The sequence below is a fragment of the Limanda limanda genome, chromosome 20, assembly GCF_963576545.1.
Source record: "Limanda limanda chromosome 20, fLimLim1.1, whole genome shotgun sequence".
Classification (NCBI taxonomy): Eukaryota; Metazoa; Chordata; class Actinopteri; order Pleuronectiformes; family Pleuronectidae; genus Limanda; species Limanda limanda.
The window spans coordinates 5,668,153-5,684,789 of NC_083655.1; the positions used below are offsets into that span (position 1 = coordinate 5,668,153).

Consider the following 16,637-nt stretch of genomic DNA (forward strand, 5'->3'; position numbering starts at 1 on the left):
CATTTGCCACCGTGGAGACTTGAGGCAGAATATAAAAAAGGCTGGTTGATATTGACAGTTGATTTTGTTGACCTTTTTCACAAAGGGTGTGTTCTGGTTGTGATATGAATGCAGTACTTCTAGTTATTGTCGTTTTGTTGCCGTTTACAACGTATAAGACGTATTGACTTCCCTGCAGAGATCACATGATTTTCTTTACAACACTTCGGTTTCGCTCGTATCACCACAAACTTTCCTAACATTTTTCGTCTGTCTTCTATGTGTGTCACGTGTTAGAGTTGCATCAACACCCCACTCGCTCGTGGTGTATCCAGCGGGGGATCCCCTGCTCTGTTCTCACATCGACCTCTCATAGATTTCTACGGACTTTATACCAGGAGGCCAGGCAGAGACAGACTGCAGCGCCTCTCACTCTGACATTTGCGTTCACATGCACTCCGGAGATGGTGACACACAAAGAATGACCTGCCAGAAAGTCTTGGGCCCCACGGTGGCTTTCCCCCTCAGGGTAATGCTTACCAGAAGTGTTTCTTGAATTTATAACTGTATCACATAGACGCAGTGTTTACAAAACACTTATCTGTTGGACACGGGATATGACTCTTCCTGTTAGCTGCAGTGTTTTTTTTTCAAGTGTGTGTTAATGTTGTGGTGACATTCAGGCTGTGCTGTGTGTAGAAACACCCTGACGAAAAAGAACCGGAAGAGGCCTCTTGATGGTTTTAATAGAGGGCTAATTAGTGTTTTCCACTTTGTCTCTGATAAAACGGACTTTGATTTACAACACTTTTTATATTAATATTGTATTTATCACTAGTGGTGGGGGAAAAAATCGATTCTGTTCAGTATCGCGATATTTTGCGCCCGCGATTATATCGATACTGTAGCACAAAGTATTGCAATATTGCAAGAGTTAAAAAAAGATACCTAGTGTGTATGAGGAAAGGATGTTCTCCACTGCAGGAGATATAGTAACCGCCCAGAGGAGCACTTTAACATATGAGCATGTTGACCAACTCCTTTTTCTGAACAAAAATGCCAATATTCCCAAATGAATTTAACATTTTGGGTCATGACCTTGCAGGTCTCAATTTGATTGAAGCTCTAGGTTATTCTTATATATATGATTGAGCTCAGTGTTCATGTGAGAGGTCTCCTATTCAGAAAATAATTACAAAGGTCCTGTGTCCTGAATGTTCAAGGACAAAGTTTTTGCACTACCCTTTCTTAGTTTTTGCACTTCAGTTAATGTGTAGAAGACAATGTTGTTCACATAATTAAATGTGACATTTGAAGTGAGTTGAGCAGTCTTATTTTCCCGAGTCGGGAGTTTCCGACGACAACAAACGTTGAGATGGTGTAGGGGTTTGTGATCATTTATCTGTTAACAGGTCAAAGCGGCTGTTTGTCTCTCTACTTTCTTACCAACTCGCAAAGTCTTAACACTAAAAGTTCTGCCGCTCATGGTTTCTGGCAGAACTGCTCTGTGTAATCTCTTTTGTCTGTATTTGCATAAGCAGAGTATGGACAGAGTTCTGTGTCCATGTCCATACGTTAGGTGTAGCGTGTACTCATGTGTGTGTGTGTTTGGGGTTGCGTTAGGAGCATGTGTGGTCATGCACTACTGCCATGAGCCGCCCACTACCTTCCCACCTGTCACTCTATCCATTGATCAAAAAAAACCTCAGGTGAACAGCTGCATGAATGACACACACATAAAAACCCACTGGCTCAGGTCTCACTCACTAACACACAACCAATAAAACGCACACTAATGTAAAACATTAGTTCGGCCAACGTGAACCTTGTTAAACACTAATGAAATCATAGAGCGCTTGTAAATACTTCACCTTCATGTCTCGGTGTTTATGATTTATAAGTAGATTTAGGAGATTTTTAACAAGGGAGATTGTGGGTGTTTGTGTTTTTCCCGTACATGTGTGTAGGAGAGGAGGGAGAGCAGTGGCCTGATGACCACGCTGACATGTTTTATGTGGGAGGAAAAAAATGTATCTCTTTTCTTTTTTTTTAAACAAGGCTGTTGCTGGGTGTGGAATGGTGTCATCGTTAGAAAGAATGTGTGAGGGTATGATCTCTCTGCAGATGGTTGTGTTTTGCTGTGTGTGTGTGTGATGGTGCGTCTCTGTGTTTGACGACTCGTGTTCCCCGGGTTTGTTGTAAAGTTGAGTGTGTCTCTACAAACAGATGCAGTCATGTGACGCTGAGCACTCACTGACTCACCCAGCCTTTGCAACAGATCCTTTTTTTCCGTTCCTTCTCTTCTCAAGAAACCCGGCACTCTTTCCCAACTATCAACTTGACACTTAATTCGGTTAAAAATCCCCGTTCCTATCTTCTTTTGCCTCTTTTCTCTCTCTCTCTCTCTCTTTTCTCTCAAGTCTAAGCTTTAACTCCCCCCTCCTCCTCCCTTCTTCTTTCCCTCTCCATGAGGCCTCTGTACTCTGCCTTCGAGAGCTGGACTGGAGGCCTCTCTATCCCGCTCTCTCATTGGCTTAGCGTGACCACATGGTCAAGGGAGTGGGTTGCCCCGCTCTGTTGTCCGCCCAGCTCTCTGGGTGTTCCAATGGAATAACTCTACAGCTGCAGTGGGAAGAGAGCAGGGGCCGGGACAGACACAGAGAGAGGGAGAGAGCAGCGAAGCCCAAAATGGACATGGCTAACCTATTCAAACATTTCTTTCGTGAGTTTTTTCATCTTTCCTCCGCTTCTGTAGTGACTTGAAGTCCTGGTTTGTGTGTTGTTTTTAAAATGGTGGTAAGAGCTTTCGTGTGAAGTTGGAGCGGTTCTTTTCTCCCTCTGCTGTGCTGGAGCAGTCCTCGGAGTGTGGGGTGTTTTTTTTTTTTTTTTTCTATCTTCCTTTTCTGATTTTCTTCTTGCTTTGGCCGTTGGTTGGTTTCAGTTCAGGTTAGCCAAATGATGTGTCATATCCACAGCAGGCGGAAACTGTAGTTTTGTACTAACATGTTGTGCTGGCAAAGGCAGGGAGCGGGTGTCTTAACAGCTTTTGAGGCTGTGTCTGTGTGAGCGGCTGCAAAGACTGGGTGGATATGCTTTTGAAAAGCCTGCTGCTGAGCAGAAGCCTGTAATTGACTCAGCAAACCTCCTCTGTCTCTTTCTTTTAGACACACACACACACACACATAGTAATCCCACTTCATTTTTTTCTCTCGCATTTGTCCTACTGAGTGGGCTGCAACTCAGAGGATTACTTTATCATACTTGAAGACCCCGTCTCCACCCTGTTTAGGAATATCTCAAGTCTTAGCAGCCAAAGTCTGTTTTCCTTTATTCTACCCTGAGGGCGATCTCGCTCACTCTGGGAGGGTCGCCTCCCCCCTTACACCACCACCACCATCTCCTCCACCACCGCCAGTCATGAGCTACAGTTGAAGGGACACGGGGTGCTCATGTAGAACACTGTAGTCATTGTGCTGTGAGGAGGAAGGGGTCTCTGCTGATTGATGGGACCTGGGCTCCCATCTCCTGCACCTCGCCTGGTTATCAGAGGAATGTCACTGGCCAGGCAGCGCCGCGGGCCGCGGATACTTTACAGTCACGCCGCCACACTTTTTCAAAAGGCCCTGGCGCACACCCATGCTGTAATCTCACCTTGTAACTGTTGAGTGTTATGTCCTGCCTCTGTCTGTCTTCCCTGCTCGTGTGTGTGTGTGTGTGTGTGTGTGTGTGTGGATCCACCGACTGGCCTGTTTGCAGTCTAGAGGATCCAGAGAGTGTCAAGAACACAGATGAGCTTACACACTTTTCGCTTGTGTAAACTGAGCGCCACTAGTCTCCTATCTCTCGCTCTCCCTTTTCCCCTCCCTCTGTTATCCTGTTCCTCAGCATCCCCAGTGAGCGGAAACACTAATTTGAGCCACATTTCTCCCCGAGCAGTGGAGGAGTGAAGGCCAGAGAGGAAGTGAGAAGTCGGGAGGAAGTTGAATCATTGTGCGGGGGTCCGTCAGTCGGACCTTCTGGCAGTCTCTGTCCCTCGCTCCCTCTTTTCCAACTCCCACTTCTTCTCATTTCTCAATGTTCCCTGACCAGAAGGGCAAAAAGACATAATCGTAATGAGGAGAGTTGTCAACATCATTTAGGCCTAAGATGTTGTTTTTTCTAAATCTGTCCACTCATCTTGGTTTAATGGGTCTTCTGCCGTTACGGAGTGCTCTAGAGGAAGTGAGCAGTGGTCTGGGCTTGTTGAAGTGAAGCCAGCCATAGAACAATTTACACTACAGCTCTACTTGTCTATTTAACTAAATGGACTGTGGGCTGCAAAGAATTCTTTTTCATTATTGATTAATGTGGAGATTACTTACTCTATGAACAGATAGAAACGTTCATTCAACATAATGACGGCAAATATCAACAAATCATTTCAATGTCCCAGAGTCCTGTGGTCACGTCTGTAAATGTTTCTTCTTCTATCTGTCATCGTTATAAAGCTTCTGTCGTGCGTCTGACCGGCTTTGTAATTTTGTTTCTGATTGGTTAAATCCTGATGTGAATTATTTCCTCCTTTTGACTGTTTTGATTTCAGAATAGTTCAAACGTGCCTGTTTGTTTAAGCATTAATTCATATAAGAATTTGGAATGAAACGAAAAAATTTTATGGAGCAAAACATGTTGATTATCCTTAAAGTTACGTCAGATTTTGGTTCTAAAATTAAGTCTCAATTGTGGTGGTATCTCTAACTGTAACTTGTATATGTTGCACCTGCTTTCATAAATAATTACTTTGTGTATGTTCTTCAATACTGCAGAATGAGAAGTTATAAAGTTATAAACACAAAGCTCTAGAAATCTCAAGGTATATAACCGAGGTGTTAACTCGGAGAATCACGACCATATTCACTTTTGCATTGACACATTTAACTTTAAATTTGGGTCAACAGATTAGAGGTTAAGAAAAAAAGTGGGTCAAAAGTGACACTTTTATTCCTTTGAAATTGTGAAGCTGGACTTTGGCAGTGAGCTAATCATTCCACTGCTGCTACAGTGAGGCACAGGTACACATGCATCACTGCCCTGATAAACCTGTTTGCTTTACGACCAGGATAGTTTCTACTGACTCCATCACAGAGACCGATGGCTGATGACTCAGATACTGCAAGTTGGGTTCTGTCTGTTTCCTGCACAGCGACATCAGTCAGCCCTGTTAGCAGCATGATTGAAGCTTTAGTGTGAAGAGGAGGCCTCAACCCATCTAGACTGAAGAGTTCATCACCTACCTCACTAGTATGTAGGTTCCCTTCAGTGTGCTTGACTCACTCTGACGGGATGTGGTGTCATTATGTTTAATGTGCAAGTCTCAGTCGAGAGAATTCGAGGCTACACGAGGGACAACGTGATCGTGTGACGTATTATGCTCATAATTGAGATGACTTGTTTATGATAGTGACGTGTTGTTTGGCTGTAAAATGTTGAGGTTTTTCTTTGTTAGCCAGCAACTGCTGCTGAACATGTTCCAGTGATCTGTTCAAGTAGGGGGATGTTCAGGCACTGTCAGACAGCCTGACGCGGGGTGTTGTCGTCCACAAAGGAAGGGCCCTGGAATGGAGGGAAGCCGAGGGGTCGAGAGGGCCCTGGCAGACAATGGACGGCCAGCCAGCGTGAGGAGGCCAGAGTAAAAGGAAAAAAAAACAACAGTTCCTGTCTATCACTGGTAGCTGAACAAACTCCCAGAACTTTCTTCTTCTTCTTCTTCTTCTCCTCCTCCTGCGCCTCATCTGTAATCAAAGTTAGGTTGTTTTTTTTCTCGGAGGGGTTAAATTGTATGTCTTAAGGTCTTCATCATTGTTAGCCGTGATTAACTGCTATCTGAAGCGACACGATTTCCTCCTCAGGAAATACACAGGAAAAAGCATGTGACGTAGAAAGAGAGCAAATTTCCAGTGAGCGTTACTTTTGAAATTCTCTTCCTGTCTCGTTGCTCTTACAGCTGAGTGGCCGCGTGCTTCGTGTTTTTCAGAGGAAGCCCTAAGTTGCCACATCTGCATATGCTTATGTAAACCTCATGGTTGTATTAAGGCTGAACTTCAGGTGGATGGAGCACATATGGGACGGAGACTGTGCTTCCCTCAGCCAGGGAGGAGATGAGGGAGCTTTTGGGGGGTGGGGGCTAAATGGTGTGTATTTTTAGGTCCCCTATCCACTGCGATTACTTCCCTTTTCCTGACACTGTTGTGCAAAGAATTAGCTCAATCTACAAGAGATTCACTTCTCAATTGGTGTTTAATCCACATCTGCTTGTTCTGAAACTGTCGTGTTGTGGTAAAAGTGGCTTGTCTGGACGGCACGTAAGATGGAGACTGCGTCAGTCCTCATCACAATCAGGGATGTCTCCGCGACAACAGCCTTGTCCTGTCTGAGGTGCTTGACCTTAGACTACTCATTGTCAAAGTGCTTTAAATCAGAAGCAGGATTTTTTTGGTGAGATCAATACTAGATGTGTCCAGCTCTCTCCATACATGTCCCTAAATCATGTGGTATTTCTTTAGGTTTGAAAATACTTGTGTGATCTTCAGCTGTGTTGAATAGCTCAGGTTGCATTACAGCCATACAACACTGATGTCAGTCCACACAAGCGTTTCGGCTCCATTTCAGATTAAATCCATAATAACCCTCCTAAAATGCATATTACATGTCCAGTCACGTACACTGGATATTCGCGTGCCTTGTCGTCTGCACACGTAAGCAGTTGTGTCTTTGTATAATGCAGAACTACCATCAGCTGATGAATACAACAGGGTCAGCAATTGATGATGCAAGTTGCATTCTGCTACACTGGTATCTGAGGCTAATGCTGTCATGTGATAACAGTCAGACAAGTCAGCAAAGGCTACGTCATGACTAAAAAAGACCCAAGCAGTTGTGAGTGAGTGTCTACATTGTTTCTAAATGTTTTCACAGTTTTCAAACTAAAACACTCAGTTTGAGTAGCTCTAAAACTACAGAGTAGTGCTAAGGCCAAGCACATCTGTAACGGAGTAGTAAGTAGAAATATGGATATACTCAGTCTTTCAAGTTCTCTACATACTTACTTATTCCTAAGTCAACGAGATGTTTTCATTGCCATTTGTTTATTGGATTGTTCATTTGTCTGTCTTTCACTGGAATTACTTAAAATGACTCAACCGGGACATATCTGGATAAATCAGCAGACGAAGGAATAATTTTTCACTTTCTTTAACATGACGAGATAGGGCCTTGGTGGATGTGTGTGACCTTCATGTTTAATATTGGTTTTGTCATTGTACACACTTATGCCCCAAGTCTAGTCAAACACACAGCGTCCTGTCAATACCTGAATGCTACTGGACATGTCTCATAGAGGTCCGCAGCATGTTTAAGGATCCAAAGGTTGCTCCCTATGTTCAGCGTCACTGAACTCTCAAACCGTGGCACAAAACCTTGGCTCAATATCAAGGAATCACTTTACCGTCAGTTGAACAGAATGCAGCTGTGTCCAGTAACAAACAGTGGTCCCACTCCATGCTCGTCTTTGGTGTGACGGCACCGTGAGATAAGAGCCACTGCTGAATCGTAAAAGAAAGCACCAACTCACCGTTCTTCTGCTCGGCCACACGAGTGAATTCTCAGCAATTAACCCACAACAGCCGGACCGATGGGCCCTCCGAGAAGCCGATGCCCTCAATAACAAGCCCTTATCTGCTCCTGCTGTCGTCTGCCCAAAGCTGCGCAGGCAAATCCCAACTTCCCTTTATTACCTTTGGCTCAGATTGAGCATCTAGTCAAATGCAGCGGTTACGGACTCTGTGCTTGTTTAATGTAAAGCTTTTCGTGTGACTGGAACAGGAAGCAGCAAATACAATTGTGAACAGGAGGTGCTGATAAGAGCAGAGTTACCTGCTCAGCATGATAAGATGCAAACTGTTGCCTCCATTTTTTCAGCTGTAGCTGGAATAAACTTAAATTCTGCAGGGTTGACCTCTAACCTTAAGCTAACTAGGTCATTTTCTACTGTACACAAGACACATCCTGGGGGCTTGCACCTGCACGTGTAGTTTTTTTCCCCCAACATGCACATGTCATGTTTTATCTTTTGTGGATCTAGAGACAGTTTGAGTAATTTGTGTTTTGATTTGAGGCAAAAAGAAACTTCACAACCAGGTTTTGTGAGTTTCTGAATGTATCTTTTTAATCTGTAATGCAAAAGATGTATATTTATATGTAAATCTACAGTTGTATATAGATGTTCTTTTCTCATATCGTTTTGCAGTTCTCCCTTTAAGGAGGTGTTAAGGTTGCACAGAGGCATAACTAGACCCACAGACATCAGCTCCTAACACCCTGTCTGCACTCTGTAGTTATGTACAGTGCTGTGACTAATAACAGGGTCTACCTGGAAGCAATTTGACGTTGGACACAGGCACAACCATGAAATTTGTCTGCGCTCCCTGAGTCACGGACACAGTTCAGTTACAATTTATCTGTGGTGAAACAGATCCAGTGTGGCGTTGTGACACATTAGTCATATTCCACGACAAAAAACAAACACACACACACTCCTCCTCCTCCCTGCACTGTCCTGAGGACTACACCCTGCCCCTGTGTATAATTTCACCCTGCTGACTTTTTAAATTATTCGACTTGAAAGCGTTGCCAACGTAATCATAAATAGAACCAGTGCTTTGCCCTGCTCACTGTCTGGTATCAGTGTCTGACTTCCAGCTTCACTCTGGTTTGCCTGCATCATCAGTGAGACCAGCGGCTTGTGGTGAGAACAGTAATGTCATATTAGTTTTTGCAAGATCTAGCAAAATGCTTGACTGTTGCTTGCTGTCACAGAGGGGTCTAACAAAATCTTAAAATGAAAAGATATCTTGTATACGGTTTTAATACATTTAGGTAGATCCTAATCATGTTTCATTTAAAACCTACTTCTGTTTATGAGAAATATTTGGGTGGAATGCAAAGTTCGTAATATATCTGTCATATTTGACATAGGTCTTAAGTTTCATTCATTATCATCTCAAGAAGTCTTACACTTAACTTGTGTAAACCTGCAGAAACCCTGGTTGCTTGTTTCCACAGGAGAAAGTAATGTGTAGATATTTCAGGCTGTGAGTATTAGATATGTTCTCAAGGCGGTGAGCTCACCACTGCGTCCTCTCCTCTGGTAGTCACACAATTGTTTCACACAACTGTTTGCATGCCAAGCTCCCAAGTTGAAATTCTTGACCGGTTAAGACGATGACCACAGGCCTGCCAGGGCTCGGCCTCCCGGCTCCGTAATGCAGGGAAAAGGCCAGAGAGCCTGGTAATACCCCTTCAGCTTAGAGCTGGTGCCACTGAGTGCACGTCCCAAAACCTAGATAGAATCTGACTGGAGAGCCAGACAGAGCGTTGGTAGAAACATGACGGAGGTCCGTGTCCAGCTGCAGTGCGAGTTCGGCCGCAGGTTCCAGGGCGGCCGGGGTGATTAGTGCAATGTGATTAGCCGCAATCAAATGTGACTGCGGCTGTTTGCCCGCAGAGTTCAAGGCAAGTGTGGCCGGTAATTAATTTCAATAGTGACTAAAAGTTTCTGAGTTTCCACAGGATTTATCGTAGCCTCGTGCCAAAACAAAGTTTTCATCCCACTCAATTTTTTTTCAACCTTCACTTTTTTGTTTCCTCCGCAGCCAGGACTAATCCCCAAGAATGTATTTGGATGTGGAATGTGGGGGGTTAGGGCACTGTAATGTGGAGAGGATATTCAGCCCTGCTTACCCACCCGGCCGCCCTCTACAGACCCTGATGCTTGTTATCGCTGCCTGCTGTTTGTCTGGGCTTTGTTTTCCTCCCTCCTTAAATTTTCAGTGTGGTTTTTTGTTTTTCTGTTGAGACTAAACATCAACGGGGGTAGATTCTGTTCAGTATCGCGATATTTTGCGCCCGCGATTATATCGACACTGTAGCACAAAGTATTGCAATATTTTAAAAAAAAAAAGCCCCTGGCTGGCAAAGCATGACGAGGAGAGTTTCAGAGTTTAAAAGATACCTAGTGTGTATGAGGAAAGGATGTTCTCCACTGCAGGAGATATAGTAACGGCCCAGAGGAGCACTTTAACATCTGAGCATGTTGACCAACTCCTTTTTCTGAACAAAAATGCCAATATTCCCAAATGAATTTAACATTTTGGGTCATGACCTTGCAACCAACTGGACTGAACTCTAGTAGTACACATTTTTGTTTATTTTTCTCAATTTGATTGAAGCTCTAGGTTACTCTTATTTATATGATTATTCTCAGGTTTATGTATGTTTATTGTATTTAAATAATTGTAAGTTATGTGCTGGGAGCTCAGTGTTCATGTGAGAGGTTTCCTATTCAGAAAATAATTACAAAGGTCCTGTGTCCTGAATGTTCAAGGACACAGTTTTTGCACGACCCTTTCTTAGTTTTTGCACTTCAGTTAATGTGTAGAAGACAATGTTGTTCACAGAATTGAATGTGACATTTGAAGTGAGTTGAGCAGTCTTATTTTCCTAATTTTTTGTAATGCCTTTGAATAATATGGGGGACATGAATCGCAATATATCGCAGAATCGCAATACTATTGAATCGTCACATTTTTGCCAATTCCCACCCCTACAAATTACCCAGAGGCCCACCTGTGTGCTTTGTATTCTGACCTTATTCACCCAGGCTATTTCAGTGAAGATTTTCTAAACCCTGACACATTTCCTTGATTCTTTTTCTGTGTAGGAATTGGGAAGGTGAAGAGCAGAAAAGGAGGGATGAGGGACACGGCGTCCAACGCTGACACAGACATGTATGCCGATAACGGCGAGCGGCTCTACGACCTCAACCTGCCCGCCCTGGTCAAGTTCAGCTACACGGCCGAGCGAGAGGACGAGCTGTCCCTGGTGAAAGCCACGCGGGTGATAGTGATGGAGAAGTGCAGCGACGGGTGGTGGCGCGGCAGCTACAACGGACGTTCGGGTTGGTTTCCGTCCAACTACGTGACGGAGGACATGGATGGGACGGCAGGGGGAGGGGGAATGGGCGGACCCGGTGACCCGGTGGGATCACTGACCGAGAAGCTGGCGGCGGTGGTGAACAGCACCACCAACGGGAACCGGGTGCTGCACACGGTCCAGGCGCTCTACCCCTTCAGCTCGGAGAACGACGAGGAGCTGAACTTCGAGAAGGGCGAGGTGATGGAGGTCGTGGAGAAGCCGGAGAACGACCCGGAGTGGTGGAAGTGCCGCAAAGCGGACGGACAGCTCGGCTTGGTGCCTAGGAACTACGTCACCGTGCTGGACTCCGCCTCCCACAGTCCCGCGGCGGGGCTCGCCGGGCCGCCCACACCCGACTGTGACTACATCTCGCCTTCAGGCATCGGGCGCTTCGCAGGGAAGGAGTGGTACTACGGGAAGGTGACGCGCCATCAGGCGGAGGTGGCGCTCAACCAGAGGGGGTCGGAGGGAGACTTCCTCATCCGAGACAGCGAGTCATCGGTCAGTAGCCGCTGATTTCTTCCCGCCGCTTGTTGCCGCTTTGAAATTGTCTGAACACGGATAATAATCGTGTTCTTCTTGTTTCTTTTCACAGCCAAACGACTTCTCGATCTCCCTGAAGGCGCAGAGCAAGAACAAGCATTTCAAAGTGCAGCTGAAGGAAACCCTTTACTGCATCGGACAGCGCAAGTTCAACTCTATGGAGGAGCTTGTTGAACACTACAAAAAAGCCCCCATCTTCACCAGTGAGCAGGGAGACAAACTGTACCTGGTCAAGGCCTTGGCAGCCTCCTGATCCCTCTGTGCTACACACACACACTCACACAGACACACACCTCCACACATTAACTGCATCCATACAGTATATATATATATACGTACAGATACTCACAGCAGAACACACACTAACATTTAAACTCCAAGCCCGAGGACTTAACACATCGCCAGGACTTCAATGCCCGATTTGTGAGCATTCCAAGAAGAGGCACGGAGGCAAAAAGCATGGGAGAGACTCTGAGAACTTGAGGGGGGGGGGGGGACAAAAGAGAAAAGACTATGGACTCCTGAGAGTTGACTACAGACCTCTTGGTCGCCTATTTTAAATTATCCAGATGTGTTAGGTCATAGGCAATGCCATGTATTTCCACCTTGGTATCTATTGGTTGCATTTAGTATCTTTTTTTTTGTTTGTTTTTGTCGATAATATATAATCTTTTAACAGTTTCTTTTTTTTTTTTTTTAAATGTGATTTTTTTTTTTAAAACTATATCCAACACAAAACAACAAAGGACCCGATGAGGCTTTATTTTTTTTTTCCTTTTTTTTTGCCAGCACACTCAGAATCGATCCCAGAGAGGTTCTACATCTCCGCCCGTCTCTGTGTTGGCTGTCTTAACGGTTGTGGACGCACCGATTCCTCAACTTCTGCTAAATGCAAATCATGAATAAAAAATTAAGTGACCAAAATATATTTATTGACACAATTCTATGGTCGCAGCGATCGGAACATCACACTGTGCGTCTGCTAGAGTCCAACTATACCGTCGACTCTCCCTCTCCAGAACTGCTTGTCTCACATATTGCTGTATCCGTATCATGTGAATGTTACAAGGCCGAAGCTCCGGAGGCGGCCGGGACGTTGCATGAAGACTGAGTCACGCCCTCCCCCCCCGTACGCTGACCACTTCTGTGGAGCTGGGAGGGGAAACGGAGCGCCAGTCCAGAGGATGATGTCACCGATCTGGAATTGGTGATCACTGGAGGGAGAGAGAAAGGTCACCCCTGGGTCGTGTTTGTGTGGCTGCAGACTGTATACACGAGGCTGAGAGACGCCCTCTTCCCTCAGCGGCCACAAAGGACTTTTCAGAAAACAGTTCCTCACGACAAAGTGCTGCGGGAAGTGAAGTCAACTGGTGTAAATGCGTTTCTCTGGGCTCTGTGAGGTCCCAGTTTGGGGAACGCAGTGGGATCTTTCCCCAGTGAAAAGTCTTGTCTACACAACACATGACTTGTATTTACAGTCTTTGGTGAACTGGAGTTTTGTCGAGTGAGAAATGGACCAAGAAGTGTTTGAATGTTGGAGGAGCATCTCGAAACCAGTGCCTGCAATCAAAGCTGAAGCGGCTCCTCAGGGAGAGGACGGCGACGAAGAGGAAGAGGAGGAGGAGGATGATGATCACGGTGCCTGCGATGATGAGCTCTCCAGCTGTGGCCTCTTGGACTCGAGCACAGAAAGTAGGGAACGAGAGGGATTTCACAGAGGACGAGTGGAAAAATGAACCCTGAAAGGAAAGAGGAAAAAAGCAGAGAATTGGGATCCAGGGAGGAGACTTTGGAGAATCGGTTCCACTGGAGATGAGTATCTGGAATACTGCTCCCAGTCGTGCTCGGGTGGGGAAAATGGACCGAGGCCAACGCTGATGTATCCGAAGAGAATAATAGATTTTTGGAACTTTTAAGGTCGACTCAATCTGCCGGTGCCACTCGGAACAGAACACATGGGTGTAAACCTTTTTTCCTTCCTCTCCATCCTCCAGGTGATTGACAGCTTTGGGATTGAAGAGCTGTGGGTAGACACTGTGGTTTTTTTTTGTTTTTTGTTCAGCTGTAAAAGATGAATTATAAACAGAAACAATAACCTTGTCAGTTTGATTCACGACGGCTTGAAATGGCAACGTCTAATTCTACACCTCCAGCTCTCGACGAACCCTTAATACGACTGTAACGACACATGTGAAACAGTTTTATATATGAAGAAAAGCAACATTCCAACATGAACACAGCCGATTTCTAACTTCATGCCTCTTTAAGTGTAAATCACAGGATTGTTAATCACACGACTCAAGTGAATTTTTTTTGTTTTTTTTGTTTCATTTAAGGTCCTAAATCTCTAAAGACTTATTCCACCTTCACACACACGACCACGATTTCAACATGTGTAGGATATTTGTGCCTGTTTCCCTCGTTTTTTTGTTTCCAGTCGCCAGATAAAGTATTTGGGTTACAAGAATCCTATTACATGTCATTTACTACACCCAACCCCTGGCCGCTGCTGCTGCTGTACCGGTGCCATGTTGCTGACACTTCCTGAGAGACGGTGTTTGCCTGCAGCAGCTGGAGAAATCCACTGCTGTCAGCAACCTCATTTTTATTTTATTTATTTGATAATTTTTGGGGGGTGGGACTGAAATTCCCTCCCTGACTGACCTCTGCAGAATCTGCGACGTCACGCAGCATTAAAGTGACAAACGCCAACGCACCGTGTCCCAGTTTGAAGGATTTAGGACGGAATTTTTTAATGTGCCTTCACAGCTTTCTGTCAACCAAAGGTTTAGCGCCCTGTTTCTTTTTTTTCTCCCTCCTCCTCCATCCAGTTCTTCCCCCTTGTCACCGCCACGTGCTATTCGGTTCAAACTTTGCATGTGCATCAGTCGAGTCTCATCATCCCGACCGAAAAGGTTATTTCCCTATTTAGCGCTCGCTGATAACGTCATTGTCTAACTTTTTTAATTTAATTATTTTTCTTGTCATGCATAAAAAGATGCCCATTAGTTGATTCTGTGTGTAGTTTCAAGTGACCTTAACGTAGCTGATTTCATCCGGTGTAAACTTCATGTGCAGTTTGGAAACGTGTGCCGACGTTCACTCAGAAACAATAACCCCAGGTGTGATGTAACCATGACCCGGATCCCGCGTGCGAGCACCTCAGCGTAACGGTGTCGCGTAACAGTATGTCAGGGTTTCCACGGCAACGGTTTTTAATGTCTGTATGTAAGTGTAAGACATTCACTTTTGCAGTTAAGCCACTTAAATATGTAAAAAGGAAGATCATGGATACTTAAAAACGTGTTACTTGATATACAAATACAGATCGACAGTATCTCCCTGCATAGGTAATGTTATGACGAACTGGGATCTTTTTTCGTTTTACAAAGAAGGCCGCATGAGCAGAGCCTGGTAGCTGTACAGACATGGTTTTTAAATCTGCTTCGAGAACCCACGGGCGTCAGTTGGGTCGGATGTTATCGAGAGAATCGCTTCCCTCAACTCGTTTGCCACCGGAGCTGCTGCAGGGAACTCGTGACGGAACAAAGCCTGACGTGACGTCACGTATCGATCTCTTGATAACGTCGACGACGACCAACTGCCCCCGTGTTTTAACTTTGGTGCTTTTGTGCTGCTTCCATTTCTCTGGTGTTCTTTGTCTCACAAAGCTTTGATCGTTGTGTCTGAGAGCGAGAGAGAGAGAGAGAGAGAGGATGGAGAAGCAGATCCATGCTGTGGAATGATCAAGGCAGTGCTGTGAAAAAAATGTCATGCTCTTAAATACTGTTCTTATGAAAAGGGGAGATGTGTTCAGGTGTAATGATTTAGAAGAGTTTATTAGAGTGTTCAAAAGACGTAATAAACCACATGAAAATCATCATGGCTGCTGTTCTTATCTGTGTGAAAGTGGTCTGAGAGAAGCTCGGCTGTTTGTGATTGTGGTGGCAGCTGATTGTTGATTATGATCAAAACAAACGTCTACTTACATATTCTGCCATTATTGACAATACCTCTATCATTCTATTGTTACTGCTGCTCCCTTCATCTGTCAGTCACTGTCTTTTCTCTCTCATGTGTTTGTTGTATAAATATTTTGTTGACATGCTCAGATTCATCCATTTCACTTAAGTCCGTCGTGGGAGGAACATTTTTTGTTGTTTGGAATTTGACTGACTGTTGATGTCTTTTTCTTAAAAACAGCGCATTTGTCATTTAACAGTTTGGTTGTTGTGGCCGAGCTGAAGGCCGATGGGAAATCAGAGCATTGAAGACGAGCGAGTCCCCCAGGTCGTCATCTCGTAAAAATCCAAATCCTACAGGATTGTTCTTCGACCTGTCACAGGCTCTAGAGACGCAGGGCAGATCCAAAAGTCACATAAGCTTCTTTCAGACATGCACTGGACTCCGGGGATCTTCTCCAGATCCTGTGGAGGTCGTGTCACAAAACACTTTTAGATTGTTCTGTGAAACTGAAGATGTTTGGACGCGTCAGGTTCTGGACGGAGATTCATTCCTCTTCTTAAAGTGCGAGTTCAGTTTTCACCCAGGACGTGACCTGAACAGGTGAGATGGTTGTTCACGGCCTCCGTCCTGGGAGTTGATCGTGTTTCCGGTTGTGTCGTGAACATTTGACCTGGTTTTAATTGATGAGGCCATAAGGAAACATTAAGGTTAAACTTCTCCTGGTGTTTATTTATTCATTTTAATCACACTTGAATTTGTATAAGGACTGTGTTAAGACAGATTCAAGGTCTGCTCTCCAATGGCCTCCTCAAAAATGTTCCCACGCTGCTGGCTTTTATCCGTTTGTTTGTTTGTTTTGGTTTCCACAAAACTTGGTGGAAGAATTGGACGTGTGTCGGCAAGGAACCCAAAACATTTTGGTGCGGATAAGGACACAATCCGCTAATTTCCCAGAGATATATTCAGGGATCTCCTTGGAAAAAAACCTGCACGTTTAGGGAACTAATATCAATGAGTGTGTGAATAAATAATAATCCAGATGGAGAGAATTTCAAAGTAGTTTCATAAAGGAACGGTTTGTTCATTTTACTGTATTGCAAAATGACTATTCTTAAATTATCTCCAAGTCACTATATGAA

At 44.7% G+C, this 16,637-nt stretch overlaps 1 protein-coding gene across 2 annotated transcripts in view; it reads left to right on the top strand.

Annotated features, from left to right (window-relative positions):
* Positions 1–15,412, top strand: part of nck1b (NCK adaptor protein 1b) — a 29,365-nt gene extending 13,953 nt beyond the window's left edge. Inside the window, exons 1-3 of one of the 2 annotated variants that reach the window (XM_061093723.1) lie at positions 2,614–2,701; positions 10,736–11,490; positions 11,585–15,412. In XM_061093723.1, the coding sequence (XP_060949706.1) occupies positions 2,668–2,701; positions 10,736–11,490; positions 11,585–11,785 (990 nt within the window). In that variant the 5' untranslated portion in view covers positions 2,614–2,667 and the 3' untranslated portion in view covers positions 11,786–15,412. Of the gene's footprint in view, positions 1–2,613; positions 2,702–10,735; positions 11,491–11,584 lie in introns of those variants that run through there. The other variant, XM_061093722.1, reaches the window with a different exon arrangement.
* Positions 15,413–16,637: the final 1,225 nt, after the last annotated feature.